Source organism: Limtongia smithiae (genome assembly GCF_038497785.1).
Source record: "Limtongia smithiae strain NRRL Y-17922 unplaced genomic scaffold V1518scaffold_3, whole genome shotgun sequence".
Lineage (NCBI taxonomy): Eukaryota > Fungi > Ascomycota > Lipomycetes > Lipomycetales > Lipomycetaceae > Limtongia > Limtongia smithiae.
Window position 1 is genome coordinate 1,058,161 of NW_027117624.1, and position 19,061 is coordinate 1,077,221.

General features: G+C 47.8%; 6 protein-coding genes across 6 annotated transcripts; 3 read left to right on the forward strand and 3 right to left on the reverse strand.

Annotated features, from left to right (window-relative positions):
• Positions 1-11: 11 nt before the first annotated feature.
• V1518DRAFT_414084 (TUP1-like enhancer of split-domain-containing protein) lies at positions 12-3,638 on the reverse strand. The gene is made up of 5 exons (XM_066903464.1): positions 3,394-3,638; positions 3,236-3,310; positions 3,000-3,182; positions 1,076-2,945; positions 12-1,024 (listed from the first exon to the last, which is right to left on the reverse strand). Exons 1-5 carry the CDS (start codon positions 3,428-3,430, stop codon positions 304-306), a joined length of 2,886 nt encoding a protein of 961 aa, XP_066760921.1. The 5' UTR covers positions 3,431-3,638; the 3' UTR covers positions 12-303.
• Positions 3,639-3,804: 166 nt separating this feature from the next.
• V1518DRAFT_414086 (uncharacterized protein) lies at positions 3,805-11,424 on the reverse strand. The gene is made up of 3 exons (XM_066903465.1): positions 7,345-11,424; positions 7,116-7,287; positions 3,805-7,062 (listed from the first exon to the last, which is right to left on the reverse strand). Exons 1-3 carry the CDS (start codon positions 11,104-11,106, stop codon positions 3,839-3,841), a joined length of 7,158 nt encoding a protein of 2,385 aa, XP_066760922.1. The 5' UTR covers positions 11,107-11,424; the 3' UTR covers positions 3,805-3,838.
• Positions 11,179-12,095, forward strand: V1518DRAFT_414087 (Prefoldin subunit-domain-containing protein). Its single transcript, XM_066903466.1, has 4 exons — positions 11,179-11,331; positions 11,386-11,576; positions 11,632-11,702; positions 11,752-12,095. The coding sequence occupies exons 1-4, from the start codon at positions 11,317-11,319 to the stop codon at positions 11,871-11,873; spliced, it is 399 nt and encodes a 132-aa protein (XP_066760923.1). The 5' UTR covers positions 11,179-11,316; the 3' UTR covers positions 11,874-12,095.
• A 411-nt stretch (positions 12,096-12,506) lies between these two features.
• On the forward strand, positions 12,507-16,194 carry V1518DRAFT_414092 (RIC1-domain-containing protein). The gene is made up of 5 exons (XM_066903467.1): positions 12,507-12,776; positions 12,865-13,432; positions 13,492-13,917; positions 13,972-14,948; positions 15,003-16,194. The coding sequence occupies exons 2-5, from the start codon at positions 12,954-12,956 to the stop codon at positions 16,103-16,105; spliced, it is 2,985 nt and encodes a 994-aa protein (XP_066760924.1). The 5' UTR covers positions 12,507-12,776; positions 12,865-12,953; the 3' UTR covers positions 16,106-16,194.
• A 544-nt stretch (positions 16,195-16,738) lies between these two features.
• V1518DRAFT_414093 (uncharacterized protein) lies at positions 16,739-18,137 on the forward strand. Its single transcript, XM_066903468.1, has 3 exons — positions 16,739-16,821; positions 16,903-17,126; positions 17,184-18,137. The coding sequence occupies exons 2-3, from the start codon at positions 16,906-16,908 to the stop codon at positions 18,067-18,069; spliced, it is 1,107 nt and encodes a 368-aa protein (XP_066760925.1). The 5' UTR covers positions 16,739-16,821; positions 16,903-16,905; the 3' UTR covers positions 18,070-18,137.
• V1518DRAFT_414095 (casein kinase II, regulatory subunit) lies at positions 17,974-19,060 on the reverse strand. The gene is made up of 2 exons (XM_066903469.1): positions 18,900-19,060; positions 17,974-18,837 (listed from the first exon to the last, which is right to left on the reverse strand). Exons 1-2 carry the CDS (start codon positions 18,931-18,933, stop codon positions 18,179-18,181), a joined length of 693 nt encoding a protein of 230 aa, XP_066760926.1. The 5' UTR covers positions 18,934-19,060; the 3' UTR covers positions 17,974-18,178.
• Position 19,061: the final 1 nt, after the last annotated feature.

A 19,061-nucleotide genomic window follows, 5' to 3' on the forward strand; every position in this document is an offset into this window, starting at 1 on the left:
GTTAGCAAATGGTTTAATAATCTTGCAGTCTAATCATTTTCTTTAGATACAGAAGTATAGCGAGATCTATTTCAGGCAGGCTATGAGTGCCTATGCTTACTTGCAGGTCGTTGTATTCTACTTCATTTGCGCGAACGCTATTCCACCAAGAGGACTATAGCTCGCCATGCAATAGTAGTCTCAGACATTTCCTGTAGTAGTATCAAACTAATTGGATTCTTCAAGTTCAAGTGACATATACAATTAACCTATTTTAACAATATAAATACAGTAATATACAATAGTACATCACAGCCAATCGCTTTATAATTCCTGATCTAAAACTCCTAACAGTTTTGCATACGGTACAGATATCCGTTGAATTTCCCTCTTAGTTCCGATCGCAACAATGACTTCCTTTAATAATTCTCGTTTGTTCAATCCACATAGGTTCGGATCATGCTCTTCCTTTGGTCGTTCGCCAAAAAAGGAAGCAATTGGGCCGTACAGATCTTTGAATAGCTCTTCAACACGAGCCAGCATGCCTTCTTCGGCGATTCGTTTGGCATACATAATCATATATGTCTTAAGCTCGGTCTGAGACCCGAGCAGAATCGCGGCTTCAATTCTGTTCTCCAAGTGCGTGATAGAGACAGAAGTTTCAATACCTTCATATCCTTCCCTCATCATGGCGCTCTTCACAAGCCTCTGCAAAAATCGTCCCTTTCCTGCTCGCTTAATTTCATCGTCCGTTCGTCGCTCAGCAGCATTGACAGGACCAGAAGTACGATGTATTCCGGAAGAGTCCCAGAACTGTGAGGCAACTGCCCACCAGCTTTCAGAAATTCGATGCCAAGCACACATATCTGTTGAATATGTAAATCCAGATCCATTGTTTAGCGTGACGATGACAGCGCCACTTAATAGTAAAGTACACTTCGTAATAGCAGGTGCTTTATGCAATGATGTATCTGCATGCATAGCTGTATCGAGAATCGGAGCAATAGACACAGGTGGATGAAGAGCCTTTCTGGTTTGTAAATTCCTATACAATGTTAGTAGCATATCACACATAAATTTGAATTCCTGCACTCACCAAGTATATAACAGACCAGTATTGGTCAAGCACATCAAGAAATGACCTGTTGCTTCCAGATAACAAGGTGTCGACTCCAGTACGATCGTTGGCATAGTAGCACGTCCTGTAGGTGAGTATATGTGTACTGTTGCGTCCTCGCATGCTACAGCCCAAAACAGCGCGTGTCCGGCAGCAAGAATAACCATTTTTGGCAGGAAGTTGGTCCATAGTAAAGAGCCCTTTCGTTGTAATGTAAGCCGTGTTGGTTCCTTCTCGTCGCCGCTGCCGTTGCGAACGTCAAAGATCAACGAGGCCTTGCTGTCCACATCATCCTTCGCGTTATTGGCTTCAACGGTAATTAGAGTCTTAACTTTAGGTGTACCTAGGCGAACTTGAGACAATACAAGAGCAGGAGAAACAACGGATGGGCGAATGAAGTCCGGAATTTCAGACCCACCAGCAGTTCGCTTTGCCTCGTGCTCAGAATCATCGTCATCGTCTTCCTGTAGCTTCCGTTTCGAACCTAATACTAGCCCGCGTATTCCTCCTTCGGGCAAAATACCCGATGGCTGTGACATGTCTGTCGCATATCTTGACACAGTCTGTAAGCCGGAGTTAGTGGTAGTAATAGATGACATTTCTGGACGCGGTCCTGAAGATGATAGCAACAATGGGGTGACACGCTTGCGGCCATCTTTCGTGATTGTAACTCTCTGTGATTGTGCTGGAGCGGCGGCTAACGTAGCCACCGGAGCCTGTACGACCACTCTCTTTTCCGGAATAACGGCATCAAGCTTTGGTGCAGCTTGAAGAGTCAACTGGCCATTCTCGGCTGGCTCCATGATATCTGCCAATCGCTTTTTACTTTCTTCTGCTTCGCGCTTAGCAGACTTCTCCTCCAATGCAATTTGGTCGATACTCTCTGGAAAATACATTGCATCTCTTCCGCCGCCATACTTCGCAAGCTGCTTTTCGTTCTCTTCGGTTGGAATGATATATCCTAAATCTCCTTCTTCAAACATGCATACAAGAATAGAGCCATCCAGAGAGCATGCAAACACTGCCTGTCCATCAGGAGCCCATGCGAGATCTGTTATAGCCTTGTCTGCAACGTGCTGCGATACAAGAATTGGTCGTGGGTTTGAAGTGGTCCATAGCGATAAAGCCTTGTCCTGTCCAGCGCAAGCAATAACTGTAACAAGCTGCTTTGAGCCCTTAGCTTTTGCAAACATGCGGGGTGAAAAAGCTGCCACTTCAACAGGGCCATCGTGCCCAATAAGATTGATTTTAGAATCCCAGACACCTCGATTGATAATCGCAACTGTGGCTACAGGTCCATTTGTTGCATTTGCAGCTGCGATAAGAGATCCGTCAGGAGACCACGAGCACCGTCGAAAGTAAGTGGTTAAGGGAGATCCTTCAAACGGCGTCGACACGGTCGTATCAAGATTGAATGAAATATCTGATGCTAATCCACTTGTACCACGATGATACCTTACAATTTTGATGGTGCGATCGTCAGAAGCAGTTGCAAAGTACTTGTTGGCAGGATCAAACGTAATTCCTTTCACATGTGACTGATGAATATCCAGTCGCTTGATTTTTTCGAATGTCGCGCCACTCCAAACGATAATACCAGAGTCTAGACCGACAGACACTAGCATAGAAGAGTCTGGAGCCCATGCCAAATCCTGGACATCATTATCATGGCCGACACAGCGTCGTCGAACGAGCCACCGTTCCGTGTCGATCTCGTCATTTCCAGATCCAAACTCTTTCCGAGGAATATGAGAGTCCTCTTCACGTTCCCAAACAAGAATAACACGATCATCGGATCCAGAAGCGAGATATCGTCCAGAAGGAGAGAAGCGAACAACGGTGACGGCACCTTTGGCGGTGTCAACAGGGGGTTACAAAGTAGATGGATAAAACAGAAGCATACCGGAGTGCGTGCTCATACTACAGAGTTGACGTGCTGCATGCTTTGGTGCGTCACTACCATTGCCATTGATCGCTTTCGCGTCAAGCGCTCCATTACTCGAATGGTTTTGAGGGCCGTCGGCGTCGTCGCTGTCCTTCGTGCAGTCATATATAGTTGCCGTCGACCATATCCGTACTTTGGCGTCTAATTCCAAATTAGAATCGTGTTTCTTTTTCATAAATTCGCACTGTGCTTACCTAGACCGCCAGACGCCAGGCGGGTGCCGTCCGGATGCACGTGAATCGAGTATACTTCGAAATGCTTCTGACCGTCTGATGTGATCTACCAGTAAGAGGTCATAGAGCTTTCAAATGGCAATTGGCCAAACATTGAACCAAAAGAATGCAATACGCACCAGAGTGAGCAAGCCAGGACGGCTTCAAAAAATACATGACGTGCTCTGAGGGGGTGCTCGCGATGGTGGCTGATGAACGCGCTCCAACTTCAACCTGAATTCCAAGATGAAATTCCCACAATTTATGTGCGATTATGGCATAAAATTCATTTAGTGCGGTGTCGACTAGTCTTCGGGTTAGGGGTAAAGGTAGTTAGTACGCCAAACTCCGAATGAACTTTTAGGACGTTTTCGTTGGAATTCCGCTTAAAAGCAGCTGTTTGATAATTATTGCCGACCACCACCATCGGCTTTCTATTCATTCTCACTGCTCGCACTGCTTCCTAGCCCAAGCTTCCATAGTATCAAATCCCCATTGATCGTCCACAGGAACAAAGTTGTTCCGTCATACGTCAAAATCTCTCCTGTATCGTCACTAATAGCAATGCTCTACAGAGCGAGTTAGTCACGTTTCGTGTAAACAATAGACAATCTTACTGACCTTAATAATTGTGTCATGATGTAACTCGCGAACAAATCGTAGTCGATTCAGATCCCACACGAGGACAACGCCGTCTTCAGATACGCTAACTATCACACTAAATGACCGTGAGATCGCAATGGAAACGATCGGCATTGCATGACCACGAAGACAAGCTCTAAACTGCAAATCCATATTCTTCGAAGAACTTAGTATTCGCCAGACGCACACCATAGAGTCATATCCGCCGGTCACCAAAGTTCTCGGATCCGCAATCTTCACACAAGTTAGCCGGCTTTGATGTAGCTGCTCCACGTGTCCAATCAGTTTTCCATTCTCGATCTGCTTAAACCGAACACCGTCATCGCAAAAGCCCCATTCTACCATTCGGTCGTAAGTTGGCGGAATGAAAGCAGAAAACAGCGGATTCATTTGAGAGAGAATTCGTTCTCGCTCGGCCTTGAAGGGCGAGAGAGCGAAATCGAACCGCTTGAGCTCCGTTGCCCTACTGAGCATTTGTAATAACGAGTCTTTGTCCTTATCGACTTCAAATTTGATTGGCTTGAGCACTTCGCGTGGCGGGTGTGACCTCGGAAATATTTGTGGTGGGGTCTGGCCAAAATTGTGAATAATGCCGATTGTAGCAATTCGCTCCAGCGGATCTTCGATCTTATCCAGGTCAATCGCTCCATGGTAGCTCAAATGATGAAACACATTCGTCGCCTCAACCGCGGCATCGCCACGTTGCTTGAATCCGAACACAAGGTCAATCCATTCATGGAGATGCTGACTCACGTATGCGCTCTCCAATGCTTCTCGGTTCTTCTGTATAAAAATTTTTGGATCGCCCTTGGCCCATGGCGGAAGCTTAACTGAATCGATTTCTTCTCCGCTGCCTTGTAACGTGCCAAATCGGAACTCGTTTGAATTCACCAAGAATTCAGGCAAATAGAAAAACTCGGGAATGAGCTCACGTACATCTGCCATGTTTTCTTTCGAAGCAGAGAGCCAAACTTTTTCGATCGAGTAGAATAACCTGTCAGCATGGTCAAAGTGGCCGCCTTGAACAAGAAGATAGGAGTGCACAAATGGCTCCAATCGAATCAAGTAGGATGAAACAATCATTGCCGACGAGTAATGTGTACCGTAATGGAACGGAGGAGCGTTGGCATCTGCTAAATCTGAGAGTGAATTGTATCTCTCTCTGAATTCACGCTCACGCTCAGGCGTTTGCGCGCCCATTGGCTTCGATAAGTCGCGGAAAGTGGACGGATTGGTGAGATCTAGTTCTTCACTTGTGTAGTCAGCAATGACCCATGGAAATATCGGATACTGTGTCAAGTCATTGTAGGTCCTGCCTGCCATCGTGTTCACAAGCATCAAGTAATAGAAATTGGAAATCTCGCCACGAACCCATCGTCGTGTTGCAGAGTTGCTGTTTCCTGCTGCAGCAAAGACATTTGCAATTTTACCCAGCTGGCCGGCGAGGCCGCCCTGCATCGAAGGTTGTAATGCCATACGCCATAAATCGTCCGAAAATGCAACGCCAGAACTAGAGTCCGCATTTGTAACCTTACCGATCAATTTGCCATGAATCAAGTCACGGTCCTTCACAGAAAGTGTCGTAATTAAAAAACTCCGGCCGTCTGCAAAGAAGAACTCGAGAGCAACATTTCGAAACAGAAACTGGCGCGGCGATACGGATACCAGTTCATCGATAGCCCAGTGCCGCGTATCATGCTGTCTATTCTTGACAGACTTTAAAGATTGCTTGTCGGATCCAGCAATTGTTTGCAGATACTGATCACGTTCAGACGGCGGGACCTCGTACAGATTGACAATTTCACCGTCAGGCTTCTTGAAAAAGTTGTCGATAAGATAAAGATTATTGCGGCCCTGAATGAGCAGACCTTCGACAGATTCTAGACCAATAATCCGGCAGACATTCCATAAATCAACGACCGTATCACCTTGCTCAAGACTTCTGATAACCTTGCGATTCTTGTCCTCGTATGCGTCTTCCTCGGTTTCTTGGCCAGGAAGACCAACTTCTTGTCCGCGAGGACCATCCACGATTTCAAACTCATCCTCGTTTTCAGCATTGGTAGCTGCAGATCCAGATTGTAATTGCGACCGGCTTGCGCTACTTGCAGGTTTGTCATTGGATCCAATTGTATCCTCGACGCTCAGTGAGTTCAGATCCGAAGTAACTTCGCTGACGCTTGCGCTTAAATTGGAGTTGCTATCTGAAGCCTGCACCAAATCCTCCATCTTAGGTAAATACTTCGCCGCATTAAGCCGTGAATCAGGAATCATCCTTTTTCGCATACGATCTTTGCCTTCAGTCAAATCTAGTCTCCAGCGCTCCCTTCTGTGAAGCTCCAAGACACCGCGATGCCGTGTTAGATCAAATTCCAACTTAGAGTACTCTGAAGATAAAAACATGAGGGTATCTTGCTGATCCTGTTGGTTTCTCAAGTACTTGATGTACTCCTTGTTGTAAATGGCTTCCTTCCACGCACGCAACGCGGCCTTGTGATCATTAAATGTCATGCGGTTGTGATTTTCCTCCGTAAGAGTCTGTCGCAGTCGTTCACGTCGCTTAGAGCCACGTATCTTTGCGTTGTCATCCGACGCCTTATTCTCCGCAACGACAAAAGCTTCCCAATCCTTTGACACGATTCCCAAGAAGAAGTCATCCAATGCCCCTTTATTTTCGCTCATCCACATAAAAAATGCAGAATTATCAATTTCGGTTAATCTTTTGAATCCTTTTGACAGCTGGCGGCTTTCCGTAGTCTTGACTTGGTCAAACATCAACGAAGTTTCCACAGGCTTATGCACCAGGACAATTCGCCAAATGTCTGCAGCTGCATTTCGGATATCATCGTGCTTATCGATTAACTGAACATAGAGTAAGTAGCAGATCAGTCGGATAAACTGTTCTTCATTTGACGCCGGTGACAGCATCACATTATGCCAGTAGAGCATGCGCTGTAAAAATCTGGTCACAAGCTCGGGTGCTGCTTGCATGTCATCTAGTTCAGACAGCCGGAATAGCACTAGTCTCATGAACGCAAGTCGAAGATTGGTAACGACATTTTGACAAAGCCGAACAGTCTTTAAGCGCTCGATCACCGGTTGTTGGAGATACTCAATCACCATGCCGATCAATTCCAGCAACGGATCAGCTCCGCCCAAGAACCAGCCTGCAAATTCGTAAGCGTTCTGCATAATTCAGAATTACTCTTTGTGTACATACCGTTAAAGACGGAATCAACCAATTGCTGCGCAAATTTTCCGAAATTAATTAGCACTCGGGTCTCGCATAACGCTCTCATGTTCAGAGAAACCGTTGTGTTCAGTTGCGCGACCGTATTCCGGAACAGATACGTCTCGAAAAATATCTGATATTCTTGGAACGTTGGCGGAATCTGCGTAGGATTAGCGTGAAATGGTATAATATGCAATAAAAGCATAAATGCACTTACCAAGATGGAAATGCTAAGCTCAGAAAAGTCTCTGCGAGTCAACACCTGATTGACAAATACTGCTACAACCATCTCCAACAGTCCTTCGACGACCCGATTCACGACCTTGAATTCTCTTAGCCGATTTTCTCCTGTTGATTGCGATCCTTTCAAAGTCGTGCTGCTTGATGTTCCTGAAGTACTTGGTGCAGTGTTACTGCTCATCGAAGAGGTGCCGACCTGATCTGAGGTAACGATCACAAACGACGATCCTCGTCGTAGAGAAGACGCGCGTGGTCGTTCTCCAATAGGCAGTGCTCGTTGTGGACTTGGAAGACGCATTGACTTCATAATCTGAGCTGGGTTCCCCGTCTTCGAGGCTGGTCGAACGACAACATCACCTCCATCAAATGTCAATGTGTTGTCCCGATACTGCAGTTCCACTTCCGGGCTAATCGATTCTGAATTGCATATAGATGGGAATAGAATACCCAAAATTTCCTGGATAAATGTCGAGGTCGAGCAGAAATCCTGAAACGCTGGACATGAGGCATGCATCTCAGTAAAGAACTGCGTAAGAATCTGCAATGATTTAGCAAAGTCTTCCGTCGGTGATGGTGATGGTGCATCTGTAGTCGGGGAAATCGGGGAAATCGGAAGGCTTTCGGCATCAGAGTCTGTGTTGCTGGCTTCCTCCTTCCGAAGTTCTTCAAAAATAATTGTTAAAGCACCGCCTTTGAGCATGCCACCAATGACTGTGAACATTTCAGGATACATCACAGTCGCCTTTCCTCCTCTCCTAAACATTTCGATAAGGTGAAAGAGGTCAAGGGTCGGCCTGATTTCGAGATTTGCAATATCCACGCCAAATAAGATCGCGAGACAAATTGGCCACAGCTCTGGTATGCTCCATTGAGTCTTTAGTCGTTCCTTCATGATCACAAAACCGCCATTCTTGGAAGAAAATTTGCTGACATAGCTTGATCCATGAATGATTAAAAGTCGAGCTAAAATCTTCGTTCCGGCAATAACAGAGCGTCTATCGTCCTGAGAAAGTAAAGACAAAACCCAGCGGTTGGTTACGCTCCTCGCGAATCTCTTTAACGTCGCGATTGCTGAGGGATCACATAAGATTTCGGTAAATATGTTCAACACCAGAAATCCAGCTTCTGAAAGTGTGTATGGCGCAGTTTTGGATTTCTCAATGTCTTGGGCCTGATACGGTTGTCGTTTCTCTCCTTGCTGATCCCCTAGCGCGTAAGTAATGAACAAAGACAGAGATCGCATGACATCAACAGATGCGTTCGTCAGGATGATGTGCTTGAATGCAGGAATAAAATATTCCATAGCCTCCCGACTAAACGATCCTGTCTTTAAGGCCTGCAGAAACTTTTTCACAATCCTCATTCTTCCAATTCGCTTGGCATTGTAGATATGATATTTGCTTTGTAAACCGAATACCGCATATTGATCGAAGTAAATTTTTAACGTGTCACCATCTGCTCCTCTCCATATGTCGTATTCGATAAGCAAATTCCGGTATGCGACAGTATTTATCAACAAAGATTCTAGTGGATCATTGAAATTATAACCCACGAACTCCAGAATAGTATGCAATAGCTCTTTACCGATCATGCCGTGTGAGCTTTTGAGCTTGATCAGATTCCCAAGTATGGCGAAGCCGTGAACTCGTTCCATATCGTCCGAGTTGCGCCAATTTTCACGAAGCAGTTCGAATGTGATAGCAACAGCTCGGCACAGCTGCTCTGGCGTCTTCGCTAGCTCAACCATTTTTAAGCCGAGTGCGGAACCGCCAACGCGCCATGCAGCGTCGTCCAGGCTATTCGGAATAACTGCAACTGGATCTCCTGAGCCAATGCCATATCCGTTTGCCGCAGAAAACGCGATATTGATATCGGGAATTGCAGCGTTGATAACCACAAGATGGCTCCGGCATGTCACAGCAACCTTTTGAGGAGCTTGCTTGAAACCGTGATCTTGTTGTAATGTGGCTGGATCGATGACATTCTTGCCGTGAACGCTAAGTAAAACTTTGCTTTCCGGTAAGAGATTGGATGATCGTCCGCGAATAACATTGATGATGTCACTACTCTCCTCTCTGCCAATATGCATATTTTCGTTCCGGAGAGTAAGAGCCGCCGATGCTTCGTAAGTTTGAAATCTCGCTAAGCTATCCTGAAAATTTCCATAATATCGCGAGCCAAGTCTATAATGAACTGCGATAACATCATCAGACAAAATATCCTCAAATATGTGCAACGACGATAATCTCCATATAGAATGAACAAGATTTAGCCCTGGTCCGGCCGACAAATCCGCTGGAGTCCCGATAAATGCCTGTGAATGCCCATCATTTGGAGGTGTTGAGGGATAGGGGCATTTTGTCGATTCGAGGAATTCGCCATTGACAAAGAGTGAAGCCTTGGAAATTGAGCTGACGCGCGACTTCTTATGACTAAGGCATACGAAATACCACTGGCCAGGTTCAAACGACGCCGATTTAAACCGAACAGATCCCCGACTTGACGTTATTGAGGTCTGTAGAATTAACTTCCTCGTTTCCTTCTCGATATACACAAGAGTGAAACACCGCTGTGAATTGTCGAATACGCCAAATAGTGTTGTATGATTGCTGTCATCGTATTGATCGATCTTTATCCAGGCCGTAAATGTGTACCCACTTGAAGCAGGAGGGAACGATCGGCCGAGAGAGCTAAATTCAATTGTAGAGAAGCCGTTTATCGAAAGGTCGAAGGATATGTGAGCAGGTTCGCGAGATCGTTCGATAGCCGATAGCAGTAGCTTAGAAGCGTCTTCAGAATGGAAAGCATGATGGAACAAATCTTTCGCGGCAGTCGTATTAACACCTAAGTCAATCAACGATCCAAGTAGCTGCATGTATTCCGCTGACAACCGGGGATCCATGGATGATTTGTCCCACGCCATATGAAGAATTGAGTCCAAAAGACCCATCTTGTATATGGCTACCTTGTTGTACGCAGAGAAATCAGCCAGTGTAGTCAAAGCAATAACAGCAGACACTGAGGTGAATAAGTGCGCCATAGACAAGGACGATATAGCCTCATAGATAAGCGGAATAACATATGAGTTACGAACGATTTCCTTGGAAAATGAAGCCTTGATCCGATCGCGCAGATAGTTCATGACCTCCTCAGATATGGGATCTTCAGACATAGTAGCCAGTCCACGAGACAGAGACAAGAACACAGCAGCCACCGAGAAATCTGAAATCGCGAACGAAAACAGAATTCCAAGAATCTGCTTTGGCGCGTGCTTTATAAGTCCTGTCCCTCTGACAATCTGAGCAACTGCAGGGAACCCGATCTTGTCGACAAAGTAGCGACGATTGATCGATGAATTAAGCAGTGCATCAGATAGAATGTTGAAGATACATTTGAGAAGTTCAACCGGTTCGGAAAAGTCGTCGTCGTCGTCGTCATTGAGCTTAATAGACGCAAGTGCGTCCAAGAGCGTCTCGAAGCCCTGGGAGAGACGGAACACGTCCTTCGATTCGGGCAGCTCAACAAGATTTCGCTGCAGCTCGTACAGTGCATGAAGACGGAAGGCAAACTCATCGTCAGAATTCAAGGACTCCAGCAGGGTGCGGATGCGATTAGGGGCCGCGGCAGCAGTCACGGTGGAGACTGAGGGCGCTGCGGGACGTATGTGCCGGGCAGGCGAGGACGAGCGCGCACGAGATGAGCTGGCCGCGGCCAGCAAGGCCGGGAGCGAGCTGACCATCGCAGTGACCAGCGCTGCAGACACTGCAAGGGGATGGGGCCACAGGAACCGTCGAGGCTGCTGGATCTGTGGTGAAGGGGCGTTGGCCGACTTGCAGGTCGCGCTCGACGCGCGCTTTGGGAACGATATCAACGCCCAAAATTAGAGTTGCCGCACTCGCCGGAAATCTCGACTCATGGTGCACGCCGGCACGTCGTACGATTCTCCGTGATGAGTCTACAAATGGTGAGTTCACGGTGCTGAGAAGATTGCTGATGTGAGAGGTCTAACTTTGTGAAGCTGCCCGCTGGGCAAGACGCCTCCGACGTGCAAGTCACTCGTTCGGATCAGGACAAGATCAACACATTTTCGAAACTGAATTCACGGCTTGCCGATCTCGAGGATCTTTATAACGAAAAGAAGAACGAGAAAGAGTATTTGGATGATGTCAGCAACGAGATTGAGCTGATTGACGAGGATGAGCTAGTACCGTACGTCTGTTTTGATCTGGCTGGCTAAGCTTGCTGGAGTGCTTATAGTTTGCAGATACAAGATCGGTGACGCATTCTACTGGCTAAAGCAATCGGAAGTTGTTGAAAAACTGGGACAGGCTTTGGGTGAGTCCTTTGTGTAATATGATGTATGTGCTACTGACATTTTTTGCAGAACTCACGGACAGCGAACTGACGGAGACCGACGACAAGATCAGATCTATCAGAGTCGAAATGGACAACTTAAAGCAATCTCTCTATGCAACTTTCGGCAATTCTATTAATTTAGAAAGGTAAAATCGGATGAGTTGCTGCCGGTCGCTCTGTGCGGCCTGGAATTATCGCGATCTCGTTGAGGCGAAAAAATTATTGCATACCATAACGCATGTTGTATATATTGGGGCGGATAGTTAAATATTGTGTAAACCTAGCATGTGTTCGTAGGTCGGTTTTCAAGTTCCCGGCCAATGCACTAGTCCGCCATGCAACGTCCTAATGTAACGAACTAGATCTCGCAGCTCTTACAGTGTAGGATCCAAATGCACCGTAGGTTGCCTAGCCACACTACGTCTACGGCAGCTTTGCCAGCACAAGGCAAGACCGACAGATATAGCGCAACTTTTAGCTGTTACGGTTGGCAATTTTCAGCCCGATTATATCTGTTGTATAAGTGAATTATGCGGTGATCACCATGATGATGGCATTGCGAATTTATTTTCGTGGATAGTCCAACAGCTCCCAATTCTGGCGTTTGAGTACTGCCTCAACGAACAGGCAAGTATAATGAGAGATAATATGTGGAGAACAAGCTATCTTTCAAATATTTGGAGTCTAGAGGATGATAACCTTAACACGTGAAGCGGATCTCGATAACATATCTTGCCAGGCTTGCCCTTCACGACGGGAGGATCGTATTTATCATTGCACAGACGGAGACATAGACAACTTCGTTGTATAACGACTCTAGTAATCAACGTCCCTGTAAAATCTGGCCTCCGCGGCAGCTATACTTGACGATGTAATTGGCGGAATGGCTTCAGCGCAGTGCGATTGGGAAGTCCATCTAGATTTCATCTCACTCTCCAAGCCCTTCGAGAATCGCCAGCGAAGCGCCATAGGTCGCAAAGTTCACTGCAAATTAGAGTGTTTCGATATATCGCTCGAGAAATTCTCGACTGACCTCCTCGAACCGACAACCGCGTACGTACTTGCAAGTCCCGTCCTGCTAGCCTCTCCTTGTCGCCAAATCCGGCGGTCTCTTCTCATGCTGGTGATTTGTGAACAATAGACGCTATCGCGCAGGAGGTGCCCAAGCCAATGCCTTGAAGGACATTCACCCACTCCATATCGTGCTTTTTGTTTTGGCATTCTGGCGATATGTACTGGCCTGTGTCAACACCCCGGGTCTTCAGCTTGCCACGGCTCGAATCAGCCACCGACGGTGGCTCGTCGCCATCCTACGACAACACCCCGCAACAGAACCCAATCATTGCAATACGCGGTGCGCATCTCGGTGGATACATCGCAGCAGTTACCAAAAATGCGCTCTATGTGTTCCAGATTCGACCATTTGTCCCAGTGACAGCGACAGTCAGGACGGAAAGCTCGCTGGAATCACACGGCCCCAACATTGACCTAATGATCCGCCCCGACGGCCAGATAATCATCGTTCAAACAGAACATGGGCACTTTATCACATATTCATTTCAACACGGCGCGGAACGAGTAGCCAGATTCACGTTCGATAACGCGCTGGCTCCTCCGTTTGTACTACCTGGACCAGGTGAAGAGAATGGCGTCATGGAGCACTCAATTCGATTTCGTATGGTCATTAAGGTCGACGCCGGCATTGAGAGGTGCGTTCTTGCTACAATTTGCCTCGCAGAGCTTGCGCTAACATATCACTCTCATCCAGTGCAATTGCTCTAGAAGACGAGCTGCTGGTCCTCACGTCGTCTCCACCGGCTGCACAATTTATCCGCTGGGTAGCAGACGCCAGAGACGGCTCTCAGACGCGGACAGAGCTACTAACACACATGGATTGGTTTAAAAATCGCGAAAAAATCACGTACGCAACATTCGAGCGCGCCATGGGTCTGTATGGCTGGATCAGCAGTAGTGGGAATTGCTGGGCTGTTCTTAACCGGACCGCTGCCTCTACTTTCTCCTCAATAACCTCATCTTCCTCTACGCCAGCCTCACAAACGGATAAGAGTTCAAAAACATTTAGTGGCTACTGCTTCCATGTGGCTGCGCCTGGAAAGCAGAGCGGCGAAAGTGGATTTGCAACTCAGCTTGCGATAAACCCGAGGTTTAGTCTGATAATAGTCGGCACAAAAGGGTAAGTTTTATTAATTCCTCCCTGGATACGATACGTAATGCTGATCTGGGATAGTGGCCATGTTCATATCTACAACGTCAGGGATTACAAAGGACACATTCCATTATTGCGGACTATCAAGCTGCCATTCACCTTTTTTGGCGATGTTACGTCTGTGGCATGGTCGCCGGACGGATACGCAGTCTTTGTTGGCTACAAAGGTGGCTGGGCTGTGTATTCAGTCTACGGGAAACTGGAAGCACATTCTGTTCTCTCCGAGGACGACAAATCTCCGCGAGAGCCGTGGCTTCAGGGAATTAAGGATGTTTTGTGGACATCAAATGGTGGTGAGATAATTCTTGTGCCATATAGCAGCAGTAACTTGTGGACGATGGAATTCAAAAAATGGTCACTGAGTGGGAACTACAACGCTGGCAATCTGATGCGTACGCTGCTATTCACGAATGAGCGGTTACTATTGTACCACGGTCAAGACCAGTCTGATTTAACAACTATTTCACACGAGGCAATTCTATGGCAGGAAATTCCTATTCCATATAATTATCTGACTGCAAACTGGCCTATTCAACAGGCTGCTATATCACCAGATGGAAGATATATAGCTGTCGCCGGTAAGCGAGGGTTTGCGCATTATGGTGTATATTCCGGCCGGTGGCGGTTCGTGTTTACAGATCAGAACGAGGACGACGCTTCAGTCTCTGGTGGAATGCTTTGGTATGATAACATTTTGATTGCGGGTATAGTTACAAACCGCAATTCACACGAGATACGGGCGTACTCGAGAGACCGTGATCTGGACGATTTGTTTGTCCTCCATGTCGAACAGATTCCATCGCCAATCATTTTGATTTCGCTGGTTGGAGACTCCCTTTTAGTGTACACATACAGCAACGTCGTGTATCAGTTTGTGATCTACAGCAATGCATACCAGTTTACGCTGCAGCTAGTCGGACAGGTGTCGTTTAACGGCATCGTTCATGCACCTGCTCGCGTTCGAGCAATCAATTGGATCTTACCCGAGGAGCAAGCAAGTAAGTGGCTGCGACATGCTATTAATTTTCGATTAATTCTCATATGAATCATAGAAAACGGAAATCCAGTCGACGATATGTCGTTTGCGACAATAATATTCCTTGTTGACGGAAAACTTGTGGTCTTATATCCTGCTCCAAGCAAAAAGGACTCACCTGATTTGAAGTACGACCTAAAAATTTTGGACCAAAATGTGGAGTACTTTGTTATTATTACAAGCGGTCTTTTGAAGAACAGTATATGGGCTTTCGATGGCGCAGATGTACTAATATGGCTTGAGTTGAAATTCTCGCCATCGGCGTCATCAAAGCCAGATGGCATGCTTGAACCTATCCGTATTCCAGTCGATTTTTATCCCCTCAGTTTTTTGATGGACAAAGGTATCATGATCGGGTTGGAGTCGAACTTGATACAGAGACGGAACGCACACATTTCCTATTTGATGAACAGTACGCGGACAAGTCTATTCATACATCGACTGCTACGGTACTACCTTGCATCAGGGAACGAAGCCGAGGCACTGAAAATCGCGAAGTCATTTTCACATTTGGAATATTTTGGACACGCGTTGGAGATGATGCTTCATGACGTTCTCGACGCCGAGGCCGACAACGCTCCGCCACCGGAAACAGCACTTCTACCTGTGATAATCAAGTTTCTTCAGTATTTCCCAGAAATGTTGGACGTGATCGTTGGATGCACGCGCAAAACAGAGATGGCATCATGGCATGTCTTGTTTGCTGTCGCCGGGAACCCAAAAGATTTGTTTGAGAAATGCATGACTCAGGGCCGGCTAAAGACGGCGGGGGGATACCTACTCATTCTGCACACGATGGAGCAGCTCGATGACTCCTTTTCCGATGTTGTACGATTATTCTCCGCAGCAATGACACAGAATGACTGGGACTTGTGCAAAGAGCTTGCTCGGTTTTTAACGGCACTGGACAACTCCGGACGAACATTGAGGGAATCATTGTCGAATGTGGAGCTTGAGAACGGGTGGGTCGATGGCATGTTTAAGAAGTACTTGTCATTACGGGATGCGAAAGATGAGGAGGGCGAGGATGGGAAGATACTGGAGGCTAGTGATGGTGAAGAATCGCATATGAACTGGGGAGCAGGCAGTGGCCGAAACGGGCAATCGACTGGAGCATAGTTTGTTTGTATTTTGTTTGTACGTATCCACTTCATTTCTTTGTACTTATAACTGCATTTCCTTCAATAATGTATCATATAGATAACCAACTACCTTGTAATGCGTCGCGCGGATGCAAAAAGTACAATTCAGTACGATGCGTGACTGGCAGAGCTAAAAAAAATCACGATAGCTTGTAGCCGGATTCGAACCGGCGACCTCGGGATCTGCAATCCTACGCGCTGCCATTGTGCCATACAAGCCCGCTCAAAATTTTTTGACAAAATTAACGCTTGACTAGCCGCAAAAGCAATTTTTGAAACATCGGAAATATCAGAGTTCAAACACTAAAAATGAGAGAAAATTAGATTTTATCGAGATGAGCTTTAAAATCGGTTTATTACTCACTGTTACTTCCGATCCACCTTCTCCTTTCGCTAATTCATTGCTTCTCATTGCTGCCATTTACACTCTTCACATTTATAATGCGGACTTGCTAAACTCCTTCGATTGTACTCTGTGACCAGTCAGCCAATTGCAATAAACATGACTCCTACTACGCCGCACAAATTGGCGATCTCCGGCTTTCAGGGTTAGGGTTCTGTGGCCGAACTTGGGAGAAGTGGTTGGTTCCTAATGAACATTGTATGTATTACCCACATCTATAAAACGTACTTTGTGCACATAGTCAACGGACTAGCATAATATCTCATCTTTTAGCATATACTGTTCACAGCGTATGTTATTTCAGTCACCTGCTTTCTGAATGTTTTGACCTGCAAATACCAGGCCAGCAGCTAACATTTGGATTCCTCCAGAACATGCTGTCATCACACTTGCGCGGACGGACAGTGTCGGTGCTGCGGGCCGCGAACTCGGCGACAATGGCAATGGCCTATAACAGCGGACGGAATACAGTTATGGTTGCGGGCGCTGGTAGCAGTGGCATGCGATACATCTCGTCGCGACGGGCCAGCTCAGGAGGCGGGAGCGGGTTGACGTTTTTTCAGTCACAGCAGCTTCCAGCGAACACAGTTATAAGGTAAGAGGATAACTGGAGGCGCAGTATACAGAAAAAAGTGAAACTGATGCTGTGCAGATTTGTGCCGCAACAGACGGCGTGGGTAGTTGAACGGATGGGCAAGTTTCACCGGATTCTTGATCCAGGTCTTGCGATATTGATACCGTTTTTGGACCGGATCCGGTACGTGAAGTCTCTGAAGGAAATTGCTTTTGAGATCCCCAGCCAAAGCGCAATCACTGCAGACAATGTGACTCTGGAGCTCGACGGCGTGCTGTATATGCGGGTATTTGACGCGTACAAGGCATGTTACGGGGTGGAGGACGCGGACTACGCTGTACAGCAGCTCGCGCAGACTACGATGCGCAGCGAGATTGGCCAGCTGACTCTGGACCACGTGCTGAAGGAGCGGCAGGCACTTAACGCACACATCACGCAGGCGATCGACGAGGCCGCAGAGGCGTGGGGTGTCAAGTGCCTGCGTTACGAGATCCGCGATATCCACCCGCCTGCAAACGTGCTGGAGGCCATGCACAGACAGGTGTCGGCCGAGCGCTCGAAACGCGCTGAGATCCTCGAGTCTGAGGGACAGCGGCAGTCGGCGATCAACATTGCGGAGGGTCAGCGCGAAGCTGTGATTCTAGCCTCCGAGGCTGAGAAGATGGAGGCTATTAACAGAGCTGCCGGTGAGGCTCAGGGCATTCTGCTGCGCGCGAACGCGACAGCTGAGGGCTTGAAGAAGGTGGCCGAGGCGATCCTTGAGTCTCCCAAGGGCCAGGACGCAATGTCCCTGCAAATTGCTGAGAAGTACGTCGAGGCATTTGGCAAGCTCGCAAAGGAGTCGAACACGATTATCGTGCCCTCGTCAATGGGCGACATGGGTAGCTGGATTGCGAGCGGCATGGGCATTTACGGCAAAATCAACTCCGGCAGTAACCCTACATCCGCGCCGGAGAAGAAGTAAATTGCGCGCAGTTTCGCCAGTAGTGTTACTTCAGTAGTTGTTGAATGAAGAACCCCGAATTTCCTTAATATATGGTACAGTAGACTAGACGTTGAAGGTGAGGATAAGATTATTGCTTTTTCCGCCGCAGCTCATCGTCCTCGTATTGGGAAAGCCGCGATTGGAGTTCTAGCCTGCGAGAGTTCTGCCAGCGCATCATACGCGCGTGCTCGTGCATCTTGAAGCCGAAGATGCTAGGCACGAAGCGCTCGGGGGCGGTCTTGTTTGGGATGAGGTGGGGGTATGACTGGAAGAGCAGAAAGGGGAAGCTCGTACCGAAGTACGCCCCATCGATATTTGCATAGCGAGGTAGTGGCGGCGTGTAGACGTCCTCGCAGCGCATGCAGAACATCTTCACTGGGGCGGAGTGGGGGACGTCGGAGAGGCCCACCGGGAGGACGGGATGGCGCTGACAGAGTACGCGGGGGCAGACGCCAAAGTCACCGTTCTTGTACTTGTCGAGCATCTTCTGGAGGCCACGCTGAGTGAGCACGTAGCGGGCGTGGATGAGGCCGTAGAGGTGGCGCGCAGAGCGTTCGATCTGCTCACGTGTCTGGTCGTCGCAGTCGTGGTCAAAGGTGTCGACGATGAGGTCCATCGCGTACTGATAGTACTGGACCTCGGCGTTGAGGCCGGTCATGTTGAAGCGGTCGGCGAGGAATTCGTCGTCTATCTCGCAGAAGAACTCATTTCCCTGCGCCCCGAGAAACCAGTCAATCCAGTATTCGGCTGCGGATTGTCAGCAGCGGGACGCGAGTAACGCAGCCAGCGCGCGGGGATAGGCGGCATACTTGTGCACTCGGACTCACTGGAGAACGCATCCATGGTAGGTGCAACAGAGGGCCGGGCCGCGGACGAGGGCGATGGGGGCTGCGTAGACGAGAGTCGTGATGATCCGCGCGGAGTCTGCGTGGAAGTAGGGCAAGGGCTCCGCTGGCCACGATCACCACCAC